The following is a 26,764-nucleotide window of genomic DNA, read 5'->3' as shown; positions in this document are numbered from 1 at the left end:
GAGGTTCTTAATAAATATCTGATGGGAGAAGTAAACCATAGGCAAAGCTCCTGGGTTGTCTGGGGCTCTCACATATGGGCTACGGCATAGCTCTTGAGTCCAACCAAGGAAAAGAATCTATAAGACAGAGTCCTCTTCTGGGGTCTGTCCTCAGAGTGTCAGAGCTCGCTGAAAACCTTAACCCCAGATTGTCGGGTCCAACTTAGCAATCAATGCAAGGAGCCCTGGAAGCAGCAGGCTAGTACCTTGGCATAGTAACAGAAAACTTGGTAGACCTGATTGCACCAGGGTCAGAGTCCTAGATTCTGTGGGAGGGAACTTTGCCTGAAAACATTCCCTGTAGACTCCATTTAGACACTCCAAGTCTGAGAAGCAGAACCAGTGCAAGCAGAGTCTGCCTACCTAGCCCTGCCTGTTGGCTGGAGAAATAGCACACCTATGGAGGCTGGTTCGGAGCCTGGGGAGAACGGAATCTGCAGGCCACATGGAGGTTCAAGAATGGAGTTATCAACAGCCTCCGGTGACTCATGACAGGGTCTCTTGTCCCTCTGTCTTCCCATGCCACCTGCTTTCTCACCTCTGTGTCTCCCTCAGGCGGGTCCTAGAAGAACAGGATGTCCTCTTGTGCACAGAAGTTCTGGCTGAAAGGCACTAGATGTGCCACCAACCCCCCCCCCCCGCCCCCGAATCCTCCAGGTATGAGAAGGTCTTGTATTTTTAAGGGGTCTGTGGCCCTCTGTGGTTGTGTGCTGTGCTGATTTTGCTCTAATTCATCTCCTGAGTTGGGGGTAGGCTCAGAGGGGAGGGGTCCACCAGGGATCCTATGATGCAGGCTGCACCTGCATCATTAGGGTGGGATTAGGGTGGGAGCCACAACTAAGGAGCTGTTTACATTTGACTAGCTTGCAGGCCTCCCTCAGGCGAAAGCAGAAGCAGGTGTGGTGGATTGGGAGCCTTTGTCACCTTTCTAAGGAGGGGACAGGCCGCCCTGCATCTGTGGGTAGTGGCCCTAGGTCCCCAGGGCCTGGTGAACGGTTGCACACAGTGGGCCTCTGGCCACATCTCTGGGGCGGTATGAACAACTCAGCATCCAGCCAACTCTCCTAATCCCTCCAGCTGTAATAAAATCTTTTAGAATATTTCACGAGTCTGGAGACACGTAGTTTCAAGTTTGGGGTTCTTTTTTCATCTATTTATTGAGATATAATAGACATGTAATGTGACATTAGTTTCAGGTGTACAACACAATGATTTGATAGATGCATATATTGTAAAATGATCACCAAAGTGCAGTTAATATCATCTCACTTTTACCACATTTCTTCCCCTTCTGATGAGAACTTTTAAGATTTACCCTCTTAGCAGCTTTCAAATATGAGATTTTTTCTCAGTTTCAGATTCTCTATTCCCCACTGATCTGACCTTCAGATTATTACTGGAAAGATCTGCAGTGGATGTCCCCCATGGCCACTTCCCTCTCCACGGTGTCCCAATCGGCCTCCCCAGGACGGGAGTGGACTTGCACCAGCATGATGGTGACAGGTCATGGGCTGAACCCCCGGGCCCTCAGCCCTGATGCACTGGTGCTCTGCAGGCTGACCAGTCCAGGGCCACTTCTGTGGGCTTTTCCTTCCACAAGGAGCTTGCTAACTCGCTCAGGCCTTGTAGATGGTACTTGGACTGTTTGCATCACGCCACTAGATCCTGTGCCACCACGTGCTACGGTGAGGTCCACAATATCCCACAGGGTTGAAGGACAAGGTGTGACAGCAGTAAGGTGAAGAGCAACAGAGGAACCGCAGGCCCCGGCTGCATTTACCTTTGCAGGGAGAGCTGTGTCTTCCCTGAGCGAGAGGCCCCTATGGCATGAGGCAAGACTAGGAGGCCCGGTGCCACCTGTGAGCACAGCTGTCAGGGAAGGGGAGTCTCTGTCCTCAAGGGCACACAGGGCCCTCTTTCGTAGCCCACACTTGGGCGGAGTTGCCACTCCTGTCCTGGTCAGGACCTAAGAGCCTTGGCCGGGTAGGTGCTCAGGTGGGGAAGCACACTCCAAGTCCCACACCTGCTGAGGGGACTCACCCTCTGCGGGGCGTTAACAGGTGGAAGATAAACCCACAGCATCTTCAACCAGCCCCTATGGCGATACTCTGAAGTCCAGGACTTTGGTTGCTTCTTTCCTAGCTCGCCCTTTGGGATGGGAAGGAGCAGCACTCTGCATGGGCAGTAGCCTTGTGGGGCCCACAGATGGAACTACCCACCTGGGGAGCCAGGGAGCCAGCCAGTTGCTGCTAAAAGGCATTCGCCCCAGTCAGCTGCCAGCATGACGCTACCATCCATTCCTGCGGCCTGTTGTGAGGACTTTGTTAAACTAGTGTGTGTTAACAGGAGCACAGGTGCTGGTGGTCAGCGGGTTCAACAACAGGCCACAACAGAAACTGAGACAGAGAAGTTTATTATTCACGGGGTCCTGGGGTGGGGGGAGTACACAACAGGCCTCAAGGGGCCACACAAGGACGTCAAGGCAGAAAGCAGAGAGAGACTGGACCCGCGGCACATGTCTTTATTAGAGTCCCCGGGCTAGGACCACACTGGTCAATTCAAACCAGAAAAGCAGGGTTTAGGTAAGCTCCACAGGGGTCTTGGCTAAGGAGCACATAAGGCGGACAGGTGCTGATAAGCAGGGGAGACGGCACTCACGAGCATGGGGGGAAAAGCCACATGGGGACCTGACATTCGCTTGTGGCTCTGCGGCTGCCATCTGGGGGCCACCATGAGTCAGGTCCCCACAGACTGCTCAGCCAGACCACGCAGGTGCAGAGCAGTGATACTATCAAGTAGCTCAGCAGCTCTCGACAGGTGTGTGTCTACCACGCAGATTTACGGCTCATCCACCTGGGCACATACTGTGCCGCCTGAATCTACGAGTGCATGTGTCTTGTCAGACTTGAGCCGTGTTTTCTCTGAATACTTTTCTTCCTCTATTTTGTCTTTTGGGAACTCCTGCTTGCTCTTCTCACTTTAAGTGCCTCTCTGTAGACTGAATCCTATGACTTTGCTTCGCTCTACTTTTCTGTTCCTTCTCTCTGCAGCTGAGTATTGTGATGTTCACATCGCAATGCCAGTACTCATTTCTACACTCTGTGGGGTCCCCTTTCCAAAGAAACCCATTATCTGTCTTTGTGCCTTGCTTTCACGTGGTTTCAACTTTTTGTTTTTAATCATTTGTGAAGGGAGCTATTGTTATAGAGGTTCATGTGTTTCTATGACCCTAAAATCCTGGATGTTATTTTGTTCATGTGTTCGCTGACTCCCGCGGCAGCCCGGTTCCTCATGCTTTGTAGTTTTGGATTATGAACTCATGTTGGGTTTGTCCATCAGAATCCTGGTGGACATGGGTTGAGGGTGTCTCCCTCTAAAAGGTATTTTGTTTGCTTCTGTCATTTGTTCCAAAGACAGGGCCAATTTCTCTATTCACTGGTCAGTTTTAAAACTGGGACAGGAATAGGGTGAATTCCAAACTCTGACTCACATGGGGTGGTCAGGGCTGATGAGTCATCAGGGCAAATCTTCCCCCATCAGAGCCCATGGAAAGACAAGCTTCCCACCCAAGTGAGATTTTGCTGCTAGTCCACCCTTTTCCTGTACGGAGCGACTTCTGAAATCTCTGAATTTGTAAGTTACTTCAGTACCCACGGTCTGCCTCACATGCCCCAAGGCCTTGCTTCATGTCCTCCTTTGGTCTTGAACACCCAAGCTTTGGGGTCAACCAAGTTACAACCACAGGGCAGCTCCAGCTTCAGCCCCTAAACTTAATCTTTGGCTCTCAGTTCAGTTCAGCTCTCTGACACCTGGTAACGCCATTCTTGCCAGCTGAACTATGCATTTATTTATTTATTTATTTATTTATTTATTTATTTATTTTTAATAAATTTATTTTTTATTGGTGGTCAATTTGAACTATGCATTTAAAAGAATGTTCTCTATTATTCGTCATTTCTGATAAAATGGCTTTCACCTTGGGTGGTCTGATATATTGCCAGAAAAGGGAGTTCTAACCTTACACATTTAATATGAAACCTAATTGTGAACTAGACGATGGAGAGGTGATGAGATGTCATGAACCTGCTGGTTTCCAGATCCGGGGGTAGGGGGCCCTGTAATGCTTGCCAGCAAACAAACAAACAAAAATAAATGAGATGTTGGTATGGTGTCTGGACTCCTGGTTTAAGAATAAACTCCTACTTTTCTAGGTATAATGTACATTATGAAGACAAAAGGGTGTGATTTAGGGGAGTCTGACAGCTGTCATTCTGTATATTCCGGTGTGTGTGCCCACAGGCTCACACTTATGTTTAATTAGCGATGCAGTTTAAAAATAAAGCAGATTCTTTCTATGCAGCATGCTCAGGGACGTAAGCCCTCTTTGTGCCCTGGGACTGTTCTGATGTTTATTAGATCTGTTGTCTTAATGATTTACTTTATTCACGGACTTCAAAGCTCATTAGCCACAGGTAATTCAGATAGATTTTATAATGAGGCATATCTTATAAAAATATAACACTCTAGAGCATCATTACCCTTCTACTGTTAGTTGTAAGAGATGGGCTCTTCTTAATTCTCCACAGACTGGAAGAATTTCACCTCGGTATGAATCTCTGCACACAGTGGCACTGGACTCCCTGATGAAAGGTTTTCCACACTCAGAACATCCAGGGGTTCATATTCCCAGGTGGGCTGGGACTCGGGACAAAGCCCGCACTCTCCCTTCACCCATACAGTTTCTCCCTGGTGTGGATTCTGTGGTGGCGAATGAGGTTCGCCTTCTGGGAGAAGGTCTTCCCACACTCTGAGCACTCGTACGGCTTCTTGCCCATATGAGTTCTCTTGTGGATGATAAGGCAGGAGTTCTGCGAGAAGGCTTTCCCACACTCGCTGCACTTGTAGGGCTTCTCCCCTGTGTGAGTCCTCTGATGCAGGATGAGGTGAGACTTCTGGAAGAAGGCTTTCCCACACTCGCCACAGCCATAGGGCTTCTCGCCGGTGTGGATGCGGTAGTGGATGATGAGGCACGACTTTCGCGAGAAAGACTTCCCGCACTCTTTGCAGCCGTAGGGCTTCTCCCCGGTGTGGGACCGGTGGTGCTCAATGAGACGGGACTTATGGGAGAAGATCTTCTCACACTCGGAGCACTTGTAGGGCTTCCCTCCGGCAAGCACTGCGACCGGCACCGATATGCTTATCTTCTGGGGCAGTGTCTTCCCACCACCGCTGTCCCCCCCGGGTTTCTCTTTGGTATGATTTCCCCGGCGTCTGGGGAGGCAAACCTCCTTCTTGCAGCTGAGGCCCTGTGCACCAGGTGCAGAGGGCTGCTCACCCCCATGAACCCTCCGGTGCACAATGAGTTCCGGTTCACAGGAGAAGCCTTTCCCACACTGGGGACACCTGTGGGCTTTCTCGGCACTGCCAGCACCCTGGTGGGCACGAAGGGCCTGGTCACGGCTGAGGGCATTCCGGCACCTGTCACACTCACGTGGCTGGACTCCAGAAGGGGGTGTTTCGAGCTTAGAGTACAGAAATAAGTTCCCCTGTCCATCACACTCAAATCTCCTTCTGGCGAGGTAGGCATTAGGGCTAACGGCTACATTACATGGCAAACTCATTCCACATGAGTCACAGGTATGGGCTGGCTGCTTTGAGGGAGCCTGGTTTGTGTCCTGAAAGACTGTTTTTTCAATTGTGCTACATCCGTGATACCCTTTCTTGGCTAGTTCTTGCTTGTCAAGGATTGCAATGTGCCTCAGAAGTTTGTTTTGGTGTCCCTGGGGTCTACCTACTTGGTGGTCAGCTTGCAAAATTTCTTCTAGGGAAAAAAAATAATGCCACAAACTTGTTAATCTTTCTAGGACCATGTCACAGAACTAAATTATTTCATAAAAAGTTTCAGACCTAACTGCCGAGATTCAATCATCACCATCATGAACATACAACAAACACATCCTAGTCCCTTGGCTTTTTTTTTTTTTAGAAGATATACTTATTTATTTTAGAGAGAAAGTGAGAGCAAGTGAGCACGAGTGGGAGGGAAAGAGGCAGAGGGAGAGAGAATCCCAAGCAGACTCTGTGCCAAGCACAGAGCTCAGTATGGGGCTCGATCCCAACCCTGAGATCACAACCCAAGCTGAATCAATAGTCGAATGCCCAACCGACTGAGCCACTTAAGCACCCCATCCCTTGGCTTTTGAAAGGAAAAACTGGGATACTGGAAATAGGGATAAAACAGACAATAAACATAAGCAGCTCTGCTATTAATAAGTTTGACACAGTCATTTGGGAAGAAGGTGAAGACACAAGTAAAAGGGAGTACAAGAGAAGCCAGTGGGCATGTTGGTGTTCATGTCACCGTGGCACCTACTGAGGTTATTAAATGTTGGATTCTGTATCCTGTGCTGAGATACTCATTTGCTTTGATTTTCATTTACATTTTAAACCACAAACTGTACCTGCTGTTTCACCTCTGACACCCACACCCAAAGCCACCATGAAGCTCCTTGGTTTAAAAATGCTGAAGTTCCTTTAGTCATACTGCTGAATTCCTAAGGGACAAAATCAATGCCTACTAATCTTCCCCACCAGGACGCTCCCAGTGGGGACCTGGCCGCAGGGTATTTTTAAAGCTCCACAGGTGATTCTGGTGTGCACCCCTGATTAGTAACAACTTCCCTGAACAAATGCTTGATAAAAAACCCTTGTGGAAGGAAGGGGCTGTTAATCAATGTCTACCATGTGTGTCTCACAGAATAAGGACAAATAAGATAAAAGCTCTTCTCCTCATGGGATTATACTGGGATGGGGATAAAGGAGTTTCATTTATGACCTATTAAGCAAAATGGGGCCATATTCCATAGTTTTGAAAGAAGACGAATTTAAAGTCACATAAAAGGGAGAAATTAAGTTTTTAAAGCATTTCACAGTATAAGAAAAGATCACTAAAATAAAATGAGTGGCACAAAGAAGTTATTTTAAAATAGGGGCCATCTACAAGTCCATGAAAACATGAGGAAGTCTGTTTCATAACCATGGGGGAAAGTGTAACTGAAGCTTCTAGAGAAAAACTGAGCAAGGCAGGTCTCAGATGGGAATGGTGGGGTTGAATAAAAGAATAAATAAAAACAGGATAGGTCTTTCTCTTAAACCCAGGGAAAGAACAACAATCATGTATGGATGTGTGATATGTATAGGTAGCATGAGTTATGTAGGGCATCTCAAGGTCTTGGACCAATGGTCTGCAGCTGCTGGCAAACACCCAAGGCTTTTAAGAAGAGTTGCCTGAAACAAAAACATATCCGAAGTTCTGCTCTATGACCAACCGGATGTCACTGCCCACCCTGTAAGCTGCTGCTCTCTCACCTGGAAAGCTCCATCTGAGGATTTCCTCCTCTTCCATCCATGGTTCTTGCCCTTGCTCCAACCTGGAGATCACAGCTGGTTTGGTGACTTGACATCCTGTTAATGAGAAATATCCCTGCTTATGAGGATTTGTGCTGAGCCACTAGGGCCATCTAAGGAAGTAGAAGGTTCAGGTGGCACAATAAACATTTACATCTTGGCTGAAGAACAGGCATTTCACTTGGAAGGTAAATTCACAAATAATGCAGGTGAGATGAGAGCCAGACTTGTTGACCACTGAAACCCAAGGCCAAATATGCTTAGTACATAAGGGGTTTTGCATAACTGAGAAGAGAAAGGAACTCAGACAGAATCGGGAGACACAGGAAGCTTTTCTCACCCACGGAGACCAGGTGGCTGTAGTTCTCCAGCATTACGTCCCGGTACAGCATCCTCTGTGTAGGGTCGAGCTGTTGCCATTCCTTTCGGGTGAAGCCCACAGCCACATCTCTGAACGACAACGACCCCTGAAACAACACAGTCTTGATTAATCTGGAATGCTCAACACAGAGTACCAAAGGTGTAGAGGTGATGGATCTTAGCACCTTTGATGTCAGGTTTCCCCATGTTAAGTGGAAGCTTAGCACGCCCCTAACTCTGTATTACATTTTGTGGAAGAGAAAAGAAAAAAAGATCATTAGAAAAGATCTCACTTCTGAATCTCTATTTATTCATTCACTCTTTCATTCAGTGTGTAAGCATCTATTGAAGATTTGGTATGGTAATGGCATTCGGCCTGGTGGTTGGGGTTGAAAGCTGAAAGTGACATTTCTCCTATTCTGAAGGCATTCGGAGGCTGGTGGAGCAAGGTAAACAGAAGACTTCCATATGGTATGATTACACCAGAAGCTTCTGGAAGTATATTAAGGACAGAACAGACACAAAGACAGTAGTCAAATTCTATGTCCTGATATCAAGTTAAGCTTCATTGGAGGGTGCCTTTGAGCAGAATCATAAAAAGTCAATAGTGTGTCCTGATGTCTGAAGGATATTTCCTACCAAGAGGCATGGCATGAGCAAAGGTAAGGAGTCACAGAAAATTCTGGTAGGAATTGCAAATACTTGGGAATGACAATGTAGAATATAATGTGTGTGTGTATGAGAGTGCATGTGCGCAAACAGATCACAAGACAAACAGTTTTTCTCCTATAAGGCAATGGGGATTTAAGTATGGTATTTAAGGAGGGGAGCTACAAAAGATGATCTGATGTAGAAAAAGGTAGGGAGGGCAGCCCCAGTGGCTCAGTGGTTTAGCGCCGCCTTCAGTCCAGGGCGTGATCCTGGGGACCTGGGATCGAGTCCCATGTTGGGCTCCCTCCATGGAGCCTGCTCCTCCCTCTGCCTGCATCTCTGCCTCTCTCTCTCTCTCTCTCTCTCTCTCTCTCTGTGTGTGTGTGTGTGTCTCTCATGAATAAATAAATAAAATCTTTAAAAAAAAAGGGGAAAGGGCAGCCCCAGTGGCTCAGCGGTTTAGTGCCGCCTGCAGCGGGGGGTGTGATCCCGGAGACCAGGGATCGAGTCCCATTTCGGGCTCCCTGCATGGAGCCTGCTTCTCCCTCTGCCTGTGTCTCTGCCTCTCTCTCTCTCTCTCTCACTCTCCTTGTGTCTCTCATGAATAAATAAAGATCTCTTAAAAAAAAAAAGGCCAAGAAGAGATAAAACAAAATAATTTTTTTCAAAAAGGTAGGGAATGACTGGGAGGGAGTGAATAACTACAATTATAATCAATGACATGAGATATGATCAAAATTAAGGTAGCAACAAGAGGAAAACAGAGAAAGGATTCCACAAACACAGAACAGAGCTTGGCTCTCCTTCCCCTTCTCCTTCATCTTCTCTCTCTGGATGGATTAAGGACCGAAACAACAAATTAATTTGTACTGAATGTAGTAATGCTATAACAGCATGTAAATCATTAACATAAGTATGGAATTTAAATGGCAAAAGTATAAGAATAACAATAACCATAGATTTATTCATCGAAACACTATAAAAGCAAGTAAAATCTGACATAAACAACAAAGTATGAATGTGTAAGAAGTAAAGTATAGAGTTGGCATATGCAATTGAAGTTATTTTCAGGCTAAAACAGACTGCTAGAACTATAAAATATTCAATGCAAGCCTCATGGTAACCACAAAAAATCTATAATAGATACACAAATATAAAAAAGAATCAAAACATTATCACTATAAGAGATCCAAACCACAATAAAGACAAGAGAGGAAGAGAGAAGAACAAGGAAACTACAGAACAGAAAACAATGAACAAAGTGGCAATAGTAAGTCTTTACCTACCAGTAATTACTTTAATATAAATAAACTCAACTCCCTAAATTAAAACATAGAGTGGGCTGAATGGGTTAAAAAAAAAAAACAACAACAACAAAAAAAGAAACTGAAGTATATGCTTTCTACAAGAGACTCACTTTAGACTTCAGGACACATATTGGGTAAAAGTGAAAAGGTGAAGAAAGATATTCCAAGTCATGCAATGGTAATCAAAAGAGAGCTGGTCTAGGTATACTTTTATCAGACAAAAATAGCCTTTAGGTCAAACGCTGTCACAATAGACAAAGAAAGAAAAACAATAGACACAGAAAGTCCTTATATAAGGGTCCACTCAACAGGAAGGTATAACAATTTTAAATACATATGCACCCAACATCAAAGGGCCTAAATATATAAAGCAAACACTGACTAATCACAAGGGAGAAACAAAGTACTACAATATTAGTAAGAGACTTAGATAGCCCACTCTCAATAAAGGACAGGTAAGGTAGACAAAAAATCAACAAGAAAACAGTAGAAAGGAACAATACTATAGACTAAATAGCCCTAAAAGATAATTATGGAACATTCTACCCCATAGCAGCAGAATACTCATTCTTGTCAAGAGCAGCACACAGAATGTTCTCCAGGATGAATCACAGGCCGTCACAAAACAATTCTTAACAAAATTAAGACTGAAATCAGTCCAAGTATCTTTTCCAATGACAATGAAATGAAACTAGAAATCAATAATAGAAAGAAAAGGGGAAAATTTTTCAATATCGATAATTAACACATCCTTAAATACTAGTGAGTCACAGAAGAAATTAAAAAGGAAATTATAAAATATCTTAAGACAGATGAAAACAGACCAAACTTATGGGATGCAGCAAAAGCAATACTAAGGGAAGTTTATAGAAATGAATAGCTACATTAAAAAAGATCCCTGGGTGGCTTAGCAGTTTAGCTCCTGCCTTTGGCCTAGGGCGTGGTCCTGGAGTCCCAGGATCAAGTCCCGTATCAGGCTCCCTATATGGAACCTGCTTCTCTCTCTGCCTGTGTCTCTGCCTCTCTTTCTCTCCCTCTCTCTCTGTGTATCTCTCATGAATAAATGAATAAAATCTTAAAAAAAAAAAAAAAAAGGAAGAAAAGAAAAAAGAGGGATGCCTGAGTGGCTCAGTGGTTGAGTGTTTGCCTTTGGCTCAGGGTGTGATCTCGAGGTCTAGGGATCAAGTCCCGCCATCATGCTCCCTGTGAGGAATCTGCTTCTCCTTCCACCTATGTCTCTGCCTCTCTCTGTGTGTCTCTCATGGATAAATAAATAAAATCTTAAAAAAGAAAAAAGATCGCAAATAAACAATCTAACTTTGCACCTCTGGAAAAAGAACAAACTACACCTCAAATTGGCAGAAGAAATTAATAAAGATTAGAGCAGAAATAAATGAAATGGAGAACAGAAAAATAATAGAAAAAATAAACAAAACTAAAACTTGTTTTTTTGAAATGATAAACAAAACTGACAAACCCCTAGCTAGCCTAAGAAAAAGAGAAGACTGGAATAAATAAAATCAGAAATGAAAGAGGAGACATTATAGTTGATGCCACAGAAATAAAAAGGAACATTAAGATAGACAATTCTGTGCCAACTAATTGGACAACCTAGAAGAAATGAATACAATTCTAAAAAAACTACAAGCTACCAATACTGAATGAAGAAGATACAGAAAGTCTGAGCATACCAGTAACAGATAAGAGAATGAACAAGTAACTAAAAATTCCTAAAAAAGAAAAGCCCAGGAACTTTATAGGTGAATTCTACCAAAATTTTAAACAATAATATCAATCCTTCTTAAAAAAAAAAAAAAACAGATTTATTTTATGAGGCCAGCATTGTTCTGATACCTAAACTAAGACATCACACAAAAAGAAAACTATAGGCCAATATCCCTGATAAACATAGACTCAAAAATCCTTAACAAAATATTAGCACATCAAATTCAACAGCACGGTAAAAGACACCATGACCAAATAGGATTTATCCCTAGGATGCAAGCATGGTTCGATACATGAAAATCCATGTGAGACACTACATTAATAGAATAAATGATAAAATAAAAAATCAGCTCAACAGCTGCATAAAAAGCATCATTTCACAAACGTCAACACCTTTTCACAATTCAAAGCTCTCAGCAAACTAAGAATAGAAAGAACTTAACATGATAAAGGCCATTTATGAAAAGCCCACAGTCCCACCTGGGTGGCTCAGCGGTTGAGCATCTGCCTTTCACTCAGGGTATGATCCTGGAGTCCCAGGATAGAGTCCCACATTGGGCTCCCTACATGAAGCCTGCCTCTCCCTCTACATGTCTCTGCCTCTCTCTCCTTTTGTCTCTCATGAATAAATAAATAAAATCTTAAAAAAAAAAAAAAAGAAAAGCCCACAGTTAACATCATACTTAGTGGTAGAAAGCTTTCCCTCTAAGACCTGAAGAAGGCAAGGATGCCCGTTCTTGCCTCTCCTATTCAACACAATACTGGAAGTCTGGCCAGAGCAATCTGTCAAGAAAAATAAATAAAAGGCATCCAAATCAGGAAGGAAGAAGTAAATGTATCTCTGCTCGAAGTTGATGTGATCTTACTGAATCTTACTGAAGTGGGTCTCAAAGATAGATCTGCATTCTCATGCTCCTTGTAGCCTTATTCACAGTAGCTTAGAGGGATCCCTGGGTGGCGCAGCGGTTTGGCGCTTGCCTTTGGCCCAAGGCGCGGTCCTGGAGACCCAGGATCAAATCCCACATCGGGCTCCCGGTGCATGGAGCCTGCTTCTCCCTCTGCCTGTGTCTCTGCCTCTCTCTCTCTCTCTCTCTCTCTGTGACTATCATAAATAAATAAAAATTAAAAAAAAAAGACTTCACAGTAGCTTAGAGATGGAAACTGCCTAAGTGTCCATCAGTGGATGGACGGATGATGTGTACACATGCTATTAGCCATGAGAAATATCAACCACAAGAAAGAAGGAAATCCCTTCATTTTGGACAACACGGATGAATGTGGAGGACATTATGCTGAATGAAATAAGTCGGACACAGGAGGGCAGATACTGCATGATTCCTTCTATATGCAGATTTTTTATAAAGATTCTATAATGGCTAAATTCCTAGAACCAGGGCATAGCATGGTGGGTACTGGGTGTTGTGAGGGGCAGGGAAGTGGGGAGGTGCTGATTAGGGATACAATGTTTATTATGGAAGATGAGTAAGGTCTGAAGATCTACTGTACAGCATAGTGTCTAGAGTTAACCATCCTGCATCGCATGCTCAAAAATTTGCTGAGATGGCATATCTTACGTTAAATGCTCCTACCACAAAAAGAAAAAAAATACATACATTTTAAAAGGGTGCTGGAAGAAACTTTTGCAGGTGATGGATTTAAGTCTGTGATGATGGTTTCATGGGTGTACACTTATCTCTGAACTCATCAAACTGGGGAGCCTGGGTGGTTCAGTCCATTAAGCGTCTGCCTTCGGCTCAGGTCATGATCCCAGGGTCATGGGATCAAGTCCTGCATCAGAAGAGAGCCTGCTTCTCCCTTTCCTTCTGCCTCTCCCCTCACTGGTGCTCTCTTGCTCTCCCTCTCTCTCTTGAATAAAAAAATAAAATCTTAAAAAAAAAAAAAAGAACTCATCAAGCTGTGCATACAGTTTTGCATGTCAATCATACCTCAATAAGGTGGTTTAAGAAATAGAATTTTCTAGTCATCTTTAAGTAAAAAAGGAAATGAATATTTAGTAAGATCTTAGTCTAACATATCTAGAATATTATTTCAATATACAATTATTTTTAAATTACTGATATACTTTTCATTCTTTTTTAATACCATATATTCAAAATCTGGTGGGTGTTTTTTACATTACAGTACATCTCAATTCAGACACATTTCCAACTTCACTTTCATGAAATGTAGTCCTATAAAAACAATAAAATTGTGTTTGATGGGAAAGTAGTTTACTTTGGTTCTGTTTCAAAATTTAAGTGGAGGGGTGCCTGTGTGGCACCGTTGGTTAAGTGTCCAACTCGTGGTTTCAGCTCATGTCTGATCTTGGGGTTGTGGGATCAAGTCCCACGTCAGTTCGGCACTCCACATCCAGCATGGAGTCAGCTTGGGTTTCTTTCTCCCTTTCCCTTTCCCTCAGATAAACAAATAAATCCTTAAAAAATAATAAGGGGTGACTGGGTGATTAGTACTGAGGGGGGCACTTGGCAGGATGACCACTGGGTGTTATGCTAAATGTTGGCAAATTGAACTCCAATAAAAAAATAAATAAAACAAAATTTAAGTGTAAATGAAAAATTCAGGTCCCCAGCCCTACTGGCCACTCTTCGGGTGCTTGGTATCCACCTGTGGCCGCTGGCTACCATACAGGACAGTGCAGGTCTGGACACAAGTACTGCTGGGTTCCTCGGCTGCGGTTATGTGTCGGGCAGATAAAGCTACGGTACAGTTCAATCACCGAGGTCTCCGCTCTAGATCTGCCTATCTGTCTGTCCACATTCCACACATCCTAACTTCATCGCCCAAAAGACGTGAGATCCCCGGCAACTCACTTAGTATCTCCAACCTCTATTTGTCCATCTGTAAAATGGGAGAAGGGATTAATAACACCTATCTCACAAGTTCATTTGTGAAATAACATGGAAAACACAGAGACCAGCGTGTAAGCGCTCAACAGGTAGAGCTTTATAACTTTTATTATCAGTATTTGTTTGCCAATTGCCCTGAGGGGCAGGCCGCAGTGAGACCTAGTTTCTTATAAAACAACAGCTTCCCCAAAAGGCACAGATGAAACCTCCAGCCCTAGCACAGGTCTGACAGCCTCAAGATGCAGCCGGCTCTGTCTTCTGAGAAGGCCGTGGAGCTGCCGCTTCATTTCCAACCCTCTCATACCGGTCCTATGCCCAGATGTTTCTGGTGTCAAACATCCAGACGGTCTCCGCTCTTTAGGAACATATACTCTCATTAAAAAACAGGTTCCCCAAGCCAGAACCTGAGACCCCATGAAGGTCTTTCTTCCTCGAGTGGACAACTACAATGTTTGCCCGCAAGGCCTCGGCTTCCTCCGGGGCTAGCAATCTCCCTCTGGCACCCTGAGCAGGTGCTGCTCCTGGCGGCACCCCACCACAGCCCCAGCCTCTCCGCCTTAGACATGGACTAAGCTGGGCCAATCTGAATCTCTCCCAAAGACCGTGCAAACTGGCTCTACAAGAAGGAACTTGGTCCATTTCTCTGGCAGAACTGGTAACTTTGGGGTGTGAGCCACACCGATGACACTGGTATGAGAAGGAAGTCACAGAAACAGAGGGAAGGGACCGGAAAGATTCCAGGTGACACCTGAGTTCCTAGCTGTGACTGTCTGAGTCCCAGCTGCACACCTGCTCCTCCCAGTCCAGGTACTGCCTAGATTTGGGGTTTGCCCTAAAGCAGTTCTAGCTGGGTTCCTGGCCTCCTGTAATGTGACGGATGCTGGCCAACACACTTGCCGTTCATGCGCTCATGGGCCTAGGGCAAAGAGAGGGGCCCCTTAAGGACTAATTTGAGGATGCAGACGGGCTGGGAGCAAACATCATTGAAGATCACAATGACCCCATGAGAAAGGAGGGCAAGGGCAGATGTCTGAGGTCAAAGTCGTGAAGAAGCTCGGACCCCAGGAGAAGAGGCCAGGAGCGCTCCGATCATCTTCCCCCCATGCTCCTGCCAAAGACTGAAACTGAGTTGTTTGCTCTCCATCTGTGTCAGAACACTACGATGAAAAATAATTTGCAGGATGTGCTACTTATTCCTTCCTGTGCACAACAGGCCAATCTGATATCACAAGGCTGTTAGCAGAGAACTGAGTATTTTTGATTCCTTGGGCAACCACAACCACAGCTTTGTGCACTGACATTAAGACCCACCGTTTATATGGGGAAAAAGTCACAGGAGACCTGCCAGCACATCTGCCTCGGTGTTGTCCTTACTCAGGACCCCGCCTGCTAACTCATGTGCCAGGGCCCATCACTAAGCCCCTAAATACCAAAGAACCATTATTTCCTCTGACAAGTTGACATGCTTGTCCAAAGTGGACAACACAAGTCATATATTGGACAGAATCTGTCTTTATATAAAGTGTCAGACACAAGTTTACAGGGCAACTCATTACACCAGCAGATTCGTGGGCATCCCTCCATCTACCCACTTCCCATCTTCAGTGATCCTAGGTCCTGTTTGCATTGTTTTTATTGGATGTGTTCTTATAAGCTCCCCAAAACCCTTGGTAAGGCAGAGTGCAGGATAAAATAAATGCCATGGGACGCCTGGGGGCGTGCTCAGTCGGTTAAGTGCCAGACCCTTCATTTTGCCTCAGGTCATGATCTCAGGGTCCTGGGATCGAGCACCAAGCTGGACTCCCCACTCAGGAGGGGGGTCTGCTTCCCTTCTCTCTCCTTCTGCCCTTCCTCCTGTTCATGCTCTCTCTCTCTCTCTCCCTCTCTCTCTCTCTAATAAATAAATCTTTAAAAATGCCACACTCACCTGGCACATGGTCCTTCCCTTGTGGGCTGGGAAAAGCAGATACCTAAGGAAGCAGAGATCGGGGTGGGGAGAGGAAACAATGTGAGAGGCCAAACTCACCCCCAGCCTCTGAATCTGTTGCCGCCACCCCCACCTCCAGGCAGTGGGAGTGACAGGCTTCCCCCAGGGACCCACCATCACACAACGCTCTTGCCTTGGCATGTGATGGGGACCCAACCTTGTGAGGGTTCAATATGGGTTTTTCTTTTCTACTTAATCCACATATGTATCTGTGTCTTCATCACCAGTATGCAAGTTACTAACCCTTCCCCTCATTCCCCAGAAATTTAATTAATAGAAATTTACTCTGAAGAAACAGTCATGACTTTAGACATAGAGCTAGCCACCAAGATATTTATTACATTTTGTTAAAACTCTGAAAAAAAAAAAAAAAACAAACAGAAAATAACTGAATACCCAACAGAGGAGGGCCAGTTAAATAAACACACTACCTCTCCAAGGGAAATGAACTGTTATGTAGCTAATGGAAATAAAATATTAGAAAACTGAGTGATAGCATACTGATCACTGAAAAACATGGCTAAAAACCATTTGATCTCCCACACACAGACGTGAACACACACACTCACGCAGAACAATCTCTGAAACAATGAAGGACAAAAAGCTAGCAGCAGTTCGCTCTGGGTAGTTGGGTTATAACCACTTTCAAATGCTTTCTTTGTCCTTAGGTGAATTTCCTAACTTTTTCTCTGACAAACAAGCACTTCATATATAAAAGTTATTTTTTAAAAATATCCATCATGTGCTAAGCTTCTAACCCAAAGCTTGTCACCGGTTGGGCCCCTGGCAGACATTTAGGACAACTCACAGGAAAATATAAAAATGTGTTCCTTAAGGCAGAGTCGATTTGAATGGAGTTTAGCTCTGGCAAGCAAGGCCTGGGATGCCCTCCGGCCCATCCCAGACCTGCTGGGTTCCGAGTACTTCTCTGCGGTGTGTCCACGGTCATTGCTAGTAAGAACCGCCCTGGCTGCCCTGTGCGGACCTCTGCCCGGGAAGTGGTCCCGGTCTGGCTCTGCCACTTACCAAATATGGGACAAGATCTGATGGCTTCTCCTGAGCCCTCCTCCTTTCCTCATTTTGCCAGGGAACAGGAACACGAAGGTTTAGGAGCAAATATACTGTGGCTGGAAGCATCAACTGGACCCCACACCTATCTCTCTCCTGAACACACACGAGGTTGGTCTTAGGTATGTTCCTACTCAGGACAGAGACACACGGGAGTTGGGTCCAGGAAGTCTGCAGAGACACTAAAACTCTAGAATTACAGAAACTCCATAAAGAATTGAGGGTGTGTGTTTTTTTTTTAAATTGGAGACTACCTAAGTGTTTAAAAATAAGAGATTAGTTAATCAATGTTGATACAATTAAAGCATGCCATGCTATGAATCCATTTAAACTATCACACAAATAATCATATAACATGGAAATAGCTTCTGGCTATATCAATAACGGGGAGAATGAAGGTATGTAATCCATAAGCACATGATTCCACAGATGGGTAACAGGTAGGTGGATGGGCTTTTCCCAGGTGCCTGGAGTTTTAGCTAAATTCCCAAACACCCCAAATTCTCCGGGGGAGCTGCTGGACCCAACCTAACAGATGCCTCCCTTTAGAGAAGGAAGGGTTGAAGGAGAGGTGTCTACTGAAGGTTTTGCTTCTGTCCCATGCCAAGAGGGGTGGTGGCAAGAGAACCAGAAGGAGCCTGCAAAAAGAGGATGTGTGCCTGGCTGCAGAAACTCTCGGGCATGTGGTGGTTCAACAGAGTGGGGAACAAGCGCTCCGGGGGGGAGGGGGGGGCAGATCTGTGCATGCAAGAGCCCAGCAGTAGGAGGCAGCCTTGAAGCCAAGGAACTCCTAAGGTAGAGGCTGGCAGAGGGCCACCCTGGTGGCCAGGGGAGGAGAGGGAGTAGGAATGGGAGCGGCCTGTATGGAGTGCAGGTGTTGGAATCAGGGTGTGAGGGTTTCCGGTGCAGCTAGGTTGGGGGGGGCCTGGGTGGAGGGCAGGAAGGTAGGTGGGCATGAACTCTACAGCAAGGACATGCCACGAGCAGGCTGCCTGCCGGGCACCAAGAGCCAGCCCTGAGAAGCTGTACCAAGGAGCCAGGAGCCAGGCACCAAGGTCTGCCAGAGAGCCCCTGCCTGTGTCACAGGCTCTGCACCCCCAAAAAGCCATCAGGTGGCCTCCTGTGTGGTAGAATGTGGAGCTACCAAAAAGCACCAAGCAAGGAAATGTTGGTGGTCCTTTTCTTCATTTCTCCTCCTCCTGCCCCCCTACCCCCACCATGGAGAAAGAAGCTGGCCGATGAGAGGGTTAAGGAGTCGCAGAGACAGAAGAGATTGCAGGCCCTCCATCTGGGGATGAAGACCTGCAGCCCCCCAGGGAGAGAGGAAAGCTTGAAACTGGACCTGGACGGGAACATGAACTGTTCATTAGACCACTGGCAGCAAAGAGAGATGGTTCTTTATCATAGCTTCTAGGAACTGAACCGCTCGGGGTTACCTGGCCAATCACCCCGGCAAGGACATATTCTGGCTTGAACTTTGTCCCCCAAGAAGAAATGTCAGGGATCCTAGCCCTCAGGATCTCTGAATGTGGCCTTGTTTAGAAACAGTCTGTAGATGATTGTGAGGGCGGGCCCCAACCCAACCCAGTATGACTGGCGTCCTTGTGAAAAGGGGATATTGGGGCCCAGGGCCTCACACAGGACGAATGTCAGGGAAGATGAAGTCAGATGCACCAAGGACTGCCAGCAAATTCCCAGAAGCTGGGGAGAGCCTGGAGCAGGTGCCCCATCCTGGTCTCAGAAGGAACTGGCCCCCACTGACACCTGCACCTCTGGCCTCCTGGCCTCTGGAGTGGAGAAAGATTACAGATGTAATCTCTGTGCTTCCAGCCACCCCAGGGTGTGGCACTTTGTCAGGGTGGCCCCGGGAAATGAGGACAGGAAGGCAGATTCCCCAGCATGGGTCCATGAGGACACTCTACTCTGCTTCCTGCCAGTGTACATCAATGTCAGCACGTGGGATGGGTTTTTGTAAAAACATACAAAGAAAAAATTCTGTACAAAACACACAGAATGTTAACAACGTGACCTTTGCATGGTAGGACCTGCTTGTTTTGACATAGTGGCATTTTTGATTTTTTTTTTAGACAATAAACATGTGTTCACTGTTCAATATTGAAATAGTTCATAAAAATATACATATATCATCTTACTGGGTTTTCTCTCCAGGACCGCCTATCAGAGTCCTTCCCCGGGAGGAGAGGAAATCCGTGGGAGGGTCTGAATGGGTGGAGGTGGGAAGGGGCGGGTTTTAGCGATGACCCGAGGCGCGCGGGAGGAAGCCCCCGCCTGGCGTTGGGAGCCCTGGGCGCTAGTGCTGGCTCGGCCTCTACTGAGCTGGGTGGCTCTGAACACCTCTCTCACGCGCATTTTCTTTCGTCTTTAACATGTGAAGGAAAAATGAAATACTCTTAGGTTAAGAAAGCAACTTCTATGCCTTGACTACATGAGGAGGGTCTATAGTCTCGGAAGTGCTGGAGTGTGGGGCAGGAGAGGGGAGCGAGGAGGCGGGACAGAGGGACAGTGAATGCACCACATGTAGAGAGATCCGGGCCGGGATAGGGGGCAGGGGGCTGCTCTCTCCTCCAGGAGTCATGGGGATCCCTTCCCTCGTTCCTGCTTCTCACACCCTAAAGCAGGGGATCCCCTCTCCTAGTAAACCTTCCCCTAAACCAAATCCTAGATGATCCCCTGATATGATGGCATCCCCCAAATTCACAGTCAGCAAGCAGGTCCCCAGCTGTTTTAGGGACGCTTTTCTGGGGGCGTGGATCTCCAGCTTCAGTGCTAAGCTACAAGGGGGACCTCAGAGAGGGAGCCTTGCTTCCAAAGTAGACTGCTGCTCCCGTGGGTCACCTTTACAAGAATCATCCTACCAGTGGGGCGTTTGGGGCTTGAGGTCTGGCAAAGCTCTGCTCTCCTGCTGAGAACTTACCCGTGGGCTGGAGGCTCAGCTCCTGCTTCCAGACTGTCTGGGGGTAGGAAGGGGCTGGAATGTGCAGACAGGACTGAGCCACCTTGTCCCAGCCTGATACTACGCCTTTGCAAGATATTAAGAACACCTGCAAATAAACAGACAGTATGGTGAGACTCATGTGAAAACATCAGCAGGACATTTACCTTTCACTGGGGGCAGAGAGGGTGGAAACACAGAAGGACCCCATGCCACCCCGTGGGAAGAGCTGAGAGAAACCTCAGCGGACAGCAAGCCAGAAATCAGGGGCCTTGGGCTTCAAACCTCTGGACCTGGAACCCCCCTTCCCCCACCCCTTTGTGAGCCTGGGACAGACTCTCTACCCAGAGTCCCTGGGAAGAGGCCTGCCTTCCTACACTTTGATTCTTGCCCTGGGAGATCTGAGCAGAGCCCCAGCCAGCCATGTGCCCCCACTGTGCTGAGCTGCCAGGTGACAACGGGTGCTGCTTTAAATCACTGAATTTGTGGTAATCTGGTACACAGCCCTGCCGCTGGCTCGGTGCTAAAGGAAGGCTTAGGGCTGGGCCACAGTCCACAGAGACTCCCTGGGTAGCAAAGGTCTGGAGTGGAATGGCTGCCATTGGGAGAAACACAGGAAAGCCCCATCCTTCCAGAAACTTCTCTTCTGAGGAACAAAGCCTTATACTGCCACCAAGGGAAAGGCAACAAAACCTGTTGCTCCCAGAGCATAGGTAAGACCTATGGCTCCTGGCAGAGAAAAGGGAGAAAAAAACCCTCTCCCATGGGAAGGGAGAGGTATATGTTCTAGGTTCAGAGTCTCCAGGCCTCCTACCCCATGGGGGAGGGGCAGCATCTCTGACAAGTACCTCCTGCACCCGCACTCAGGGACCCAGGGCCCAGGCAGCAATGAAGAATAAGCAGGAGCATCAGCACTAGGAGAAGGTCGCAGTGGGGGAACAGTAACCAGCCTGCTCCCTCCCACCACCCACCTAAGCACAGAGCAGCCGGAGAAATGTGAGGCCAGCAGGGGCCTGACAGTAACCAGAGCAACAGTAAATGCCAGCCCTGTCAACTCCTGACCACTCACGTTGCATGCAACCTCCAGCCTCCCAGCCCCACACACAGCGACACTGGAGCAGAGGTCTCCACTCCTACACACAATGCCCAGCATTCATTTAAAAAAGAAAAAAGATATGAGACATACAAATAGCAAGAAAGAACAATCCATCGTAGGGACAAATGCAAGGCGGCAGAAGCCAACTCCATCTCAGGTCTGTGCACAACAACACATGTACAGGATGCCTTTGTAGCTCAAACACACGTGAAACAAGCACACGTGCAAACAGGAACCTGACAAATCCTTTACCACAGTGAAAAGGTTCTAGTGAATGTTTTCAGAAACAAAGATTCCAGATACAAAAAATAAATAGAAAGTATTCAACATCTGAATGACAACTTAAAAGCTAGACCTATGGGATCAGTCAGAAGAATGTACTTGATAATCAGAGAATATACATTCTTTTTAAGCACATCTGGGATGGTTATAAAAATTGACTCCACTTTAAAAGAAAAGGGATCCCTGGGTGGCGCAGCGGTTTGGCGCCTGCCTTTGGCCCAGGGCGCGATCCTGGAGACTCAGGATCGAGTCCCACGTCGGGCTCCCGGTGCATGGAGCCTGCTTCTCCCTCTGCCTGTGTCTCTGCCTCTCTCTCTCTCTCTGTGACTATCATGAATAAATAAATAAAAAAAATTAAAAAAAAAAAAAAAAAAGGGCAGTCCCAGTGGCGCAGTGGTTTAGCGCCGCCTGCGGCCCAGGGAGTGATCCTGGAGACCCTGGATCGAGTCCCACATCGGGCTCTCTGTGTGATGCCTGCTTCTCCCTCTGCCTGTGTCTCTGCCTCTCTCTCTGTCTCTATGAATAAATAACTAAAATCTTAAAAAAAAAATTGACTCCAAAAAGCTAAGAATAAACCTCAACATATATGTTAAAAATCAACATTGCAAAAAAAAAAAAAAATCAACATTGCATGGATGCCACTCTACCAAAAAGCAATACAACTGGAAAATAATAAGAATGCAGATTCATTCACAACAACGACTACAAAAATATTACATATCAAAACTGGGGCCTAGTTACACACACTTAAAAAATTACAGTCCTAAGATCTGCATTAGAAAAAAAGGAAAATTAATGACACTTATTGCAGGAGACTAGCACAGAAAAAAAGCAAACCCAAAAGACATAAACCAGTGTGAGCAGAGATTTTAAAAGAAGAAATCAAAGAAAGACCAGAACAGGTTTAAAAAAAAAAAATCCTGCCACAAATGTATTACCTGAATCTAATCATGGCGAGACATTAGACAAATCTACATTGAGGAACGTTCCACAAAATAACTGGCCTGGACTCCTCTAAAATATCACTCTATTGAAGACAATGAAAGATTTGGGAACTGTTCCAGAGAAAAGATGACAAAGGGATGTGGGAGGAAGAAAAGCAATGCATGATCTGAGATCTCCCAAGCTAGAAAGGGTCTTCCTGAGACAACAGGTGAAATCTAAGTAAGATCCGTGGACAATCGTATTGCATCAATACTAATTTCCTAGTTTTGCTCATTATCCTGTGGCTGTGTGACAGAATGGCCCTGTTTTGGGGAAATGTACACAAAGTATTTACACACATGTATATATGGAGGAGAGAGGGAAAGAAGGAGAAAGCAAGTTGTATATGAATGAGCCAAGGATGGCAATGGCCTCTGTGGAGTGACTCTTAGCAGGCTGAGACCAGGAGCTCAAAAAGACTGGCAGCACCAAACTCAAATGTTAACACATGCAGTTGTGTTAAAGATCACCCAAATATACACAGATTTTTAGTCATTTAGAACCTGCCTGCTTTGCCTACCCCATGCAACTGTACCCAGCATCTGGTAGCCATAGATAAAATACACCATGTGGCTATAGAGACCCTTAGCACCTCTGACCCAGAGATACTCAGGGGTATGCTTGTCCTCCTCCCTCCTGGGAAGCAGCACTTGGGCCTCAGCCTCCAGATGGTCTCATGCTGTGAGGGATCTCTACCTCACATGCATGCTTAAATGAAGCTTGCATGGGCTCCTGGTCATAAGGGCATATCTTTTTCTCTTTTTATTTAATTGGCCTTGAAATTGCTTAAGCCCCCTAGACAAATGTGGTAAAATGTTCATATTCCAGAAATTTAGATTAAAAGTGTTCAGAAATCCTCTATACTGTTCTACCACTGTGACGTTTCTTTAAGTCTGAAAGTTGTGCCCAAATAAAAAATTGCCAAGAAAAAACTACAATCAATTCTCTGAAAAGATTAGAACTCATAAAGTAACTGGTTTGTATTTAAAACTGGTAAAATAGACAAAGTGCAGCACCATTGATCAAGAAAACAAGAGAAGCCAAAGATGTAATTTTTAGACATGAAAAAAGACAATTTCAGATATAGCAGAGAGTTTTTTTTCAGTTATGAGATCACTATAGGCAATTTAATGCCGTAAATCTGAAATTAAACTGGACAATTTCCTAGAAAAATATGAAGTCCAAAAATTGACAAAGCAACAGAGAACTGGGGGGAAAAAACATTAAACATTCAATAAAATGGATTGGTACTCAAAAATACACCCATCAAGGAAACACCAGGCCCAGGCAATATCTATTCAAGATTTTTGCCATGTGCATAAGCCATAAATGGATTGTCTGTGGAATATATGAAAAAAATACTAAAAATAAATAAGAAAAGGACAAAGCAAAATAAATACAGGCAAAGGTAACGAACACACAATATATTGTTTATGACCACATCTAGTAAGTAAATAACATGTAAGAATAAAGCAATCTCAAGTGTTGTTACCCAGAGAGGAAGGGAACTGGAACGAAGAGTGATATTAAGAGCTCCAATGGTAAAAAAAAAAAAAAAAAAAAAAAAAGCTGGTATTCATAAGGTTTTAGTTCTTAAGAAAAGCAAACAAATTTAACATTTGCTCAGTATAAACAATGATTACAGAAACTTCTCTTCTTTTTTTTCCACTTTGCTTTACTTTTGAGATCTTTTCCACATCACTACTCAAACATAGCAAACATAGCAAAGAAGGATCACGGGTTGTAATAGAAGAAACCCTAATTCAATACGACCCAAGTTCAAGTCATAATGGAAACAACTGATATGCCTTATCAAGACTTAAAACTATAGTACAGCTTTCACTTCCCCTACCATACCCCAGCTCAAGTGTGTCCTATCTGGAATAAAAAAGTCTCGAAGAAAGACTATCCACCTCTATCTCTGTATCACTTGGCATCCTCATTGTGGCCCCATCTCTCCATTGAGTGTGGGGAAAGAACAGACTACACTGAACCGGGTCTACCCCATCCCTTCCTCCACAGTCAGCAAGGGGATGCACTCGCCACAGCCCCACCTTCTCTCACTCACCCTTGCCAACACTGGCACAGCTTCACAAACCTGAGATACATCCCTCTATTCACGTTTCCTATGAACTTAACTGAGTTCCTAGCAATCCTACTCACTGCTGGTATATTAACACCAAAAGACAAATTTCACCATGCCACTGCCTTGCCTAAAATACTTAGGGCGCTAATAGGATCCAGTCCGTACCGCTAGCCCAGCTTGATGTGCTCTCTGAAACCACCTCCAGCCTCACCACACACCCCACCTAGGCTCTTCCATGGTGCAAAACCCAGCAGTACCCACACGTTTCATGCCTATTACCTTTACATAGGCTCTTCCTTACCCCTAATCCTTTTGCCCCCTTTCACCTAAGGAGACCTTATTTTAAGTGTGATCTTCAGTCACGGCTCCCCCAGAAGGAACTGACCTCCTGCCTGGGTGTCCGTTCATCCAGTAGGGATGACTATCAGAGCACCTACACCTTGGTGGTCCTGGGACTGACACCTCCATAGGGCTCTAGCCAAGGAGGGTGCTTCCCCAGTGCCTGACCCAGACACTCAACAAATGTTTGTCGGATGAAGACCGACACCGAAGATCCATGAAATACCAATCATTCCACATCCTTCCTTCCTTGCCCTCATAGCTCAGAGCCTACCGTTGGCTGCGATGAGGGGTCCGAAGGTGTGATGGAGGGTGGGAAAGAAAGGGGGGCCCCTCTCCCTCCTCGGCCACAGGAGGCCCGGGCGCGCCAGCAGAGCTCAGGGACCTGGATGGGCAGAGAAGCTCCAGGTCAAGGGACAGAAACAAATCCACTGTCAGGAAAGAGGGGTGACCATTCGGGGGCAGAGGTGGCCCTCAGCTCACCCGGGCCAAGGCTGTCACTGGGTCCACCGCGCTAAGCCCGTTGCGGACTGTGGGCTCCGACAAGACTGGGCTGCAGGACGACAGAAAAGCAGTGAGACCAGCCTGCCCACGGCCCCCGCCCCAAACCAGACAGGAACCCCGACCCTCCCCAGCAGACGTCAGACGGAGCCGCCCACCGGACCCCCGAGCACAGCACCCCTCCCAGCGTCCGCCAGCTCTGCAGCCGTGGCTCTGCCACACGTGCCCTCTCTACCGCTCGGGCGGAGGGAATCGCCAGGCCTAGATGCAGCGGGGGCCTCAGAACCGGCCGGGTCCGAGGCACCGACCACAGCAAGCCCAGCCTGGGGTCCGGAAGTGCGCAGACCGCTCTCGGAGACCTCCAGACACAGCCGAGACGCCCCTGGACTGGACGGAACTACAATTCCCGAGAGCCTCCGCGGTGAGATACTTCCGGCTGGCGGTGCAGGCGTTTCCGGCCACGGGGTGGCAGGTATGGGCGAGTGGGCACCGCGCTGTGGGTGCCCGGTGGACCTGTGCGCTGTGAGCGAATGCACCCTGTCCCACATTGTTGCCAGCGGCAGTCCGGGTCTGGGCTGTGCACAGCCCGGCACCCTGTTGAAGGATGGGTTATCGCTGTCCACTCTTGGCCACCCATTTAGACGCCAACCTGGGCTAGTCTGCACGCCTCCTCCCAGAAAGTCTACTGCTACCTGAGGGGTTCCATGTAGGGCACTTGATTTTGTAAAATACAAAACAAAACAAAACACCAAAAGCCTCCTATCCTTCAGTCCTTATTACAGTCCCGAAATAGGTATCATTATCCCCATTTCACAGATGAGGAATCAGAGGCAGCCTTTCTCAATATTTTCACTCTGGGGGAACCCTTGAAATAATTCTCAGGTCTCAAGGAACTCTCAGCCTAAATATTAATGTCTGCCGCTCACGGTAATCATGAAGTTATACAAGCGAGATACTGAGCATACAGGTGGACCACGGCCAGACCACATGTCCAGCTGGGACTCTGACCTACCACCCCTGCAAGCTGCCCAGAACCTGCCTCATCCACAGTCAACAGCCCGGGAAGCCAGACCCGGAGCTCCAGCAACAATCCAGGAAGATGAACAGTCACC

General features: G+C 46.4%; 1 protein-coding gene across 1 annotated transcript; it reads right to left on the bottom strand.

Annotated features, from left to right (window-relative positions):
• Positions 1-1,163: 1,163 nt before the first annotated feature.
• ZNF12 (zinc finger protein 12) lies at positions 1,164-26,039 on the bottom strand. Its single transcript, XM_077907703.1, has 9 exons — positions 25,811-26,039; positions 25,635-25,704; positions 25,426-25,536; positions 24,219-24,234; positions 20,347-20,473; positions 16,284-16,326; positions 7,787-7,913; positions 7,408-7,503; positions 1,164-5,860 (listed from the first exon to the last, which is right to left on the bottom strand). The coding sequence occupies exons 6-9, from the start codon at positions 16,290-16,292 to the stop codon at positions 4,767-4,769; spliced, it is 1,326 nt and encodes a 441-aa protein (XP_077763829.1). The 5' UTR covers positions 16,293-16,326; positions 20,347-20,473; positions 24,219-24,234; positions 25,426-25,536; positions 25,635-25,704; positions 25,811-26,039; the 3' UTR covers positions 1,164-4,766.
• Between the last annotated feature and the right edge of the window lie 725 nt (positions 26,040-26,764).

This window comes from Canis aureus, chromosome 8 (assembly GCF_053574225.1).
Source record: "Canis aureus isolate CA01 chromosome 8, VMU_Caureus_v.1.0, whole genome shotgun sequence".
NCBI classification, from domain to species: domain Eukaryota; kingdom Metazoa; phylum Chordata; class Mammalia; order Carnivora; family Canidae; genus Canis; species Canis aureus.
Note: the sequence above shows the minus strand (reverse complement) of the source record. Positions and strands in the feature narration are given on the sequence as shown.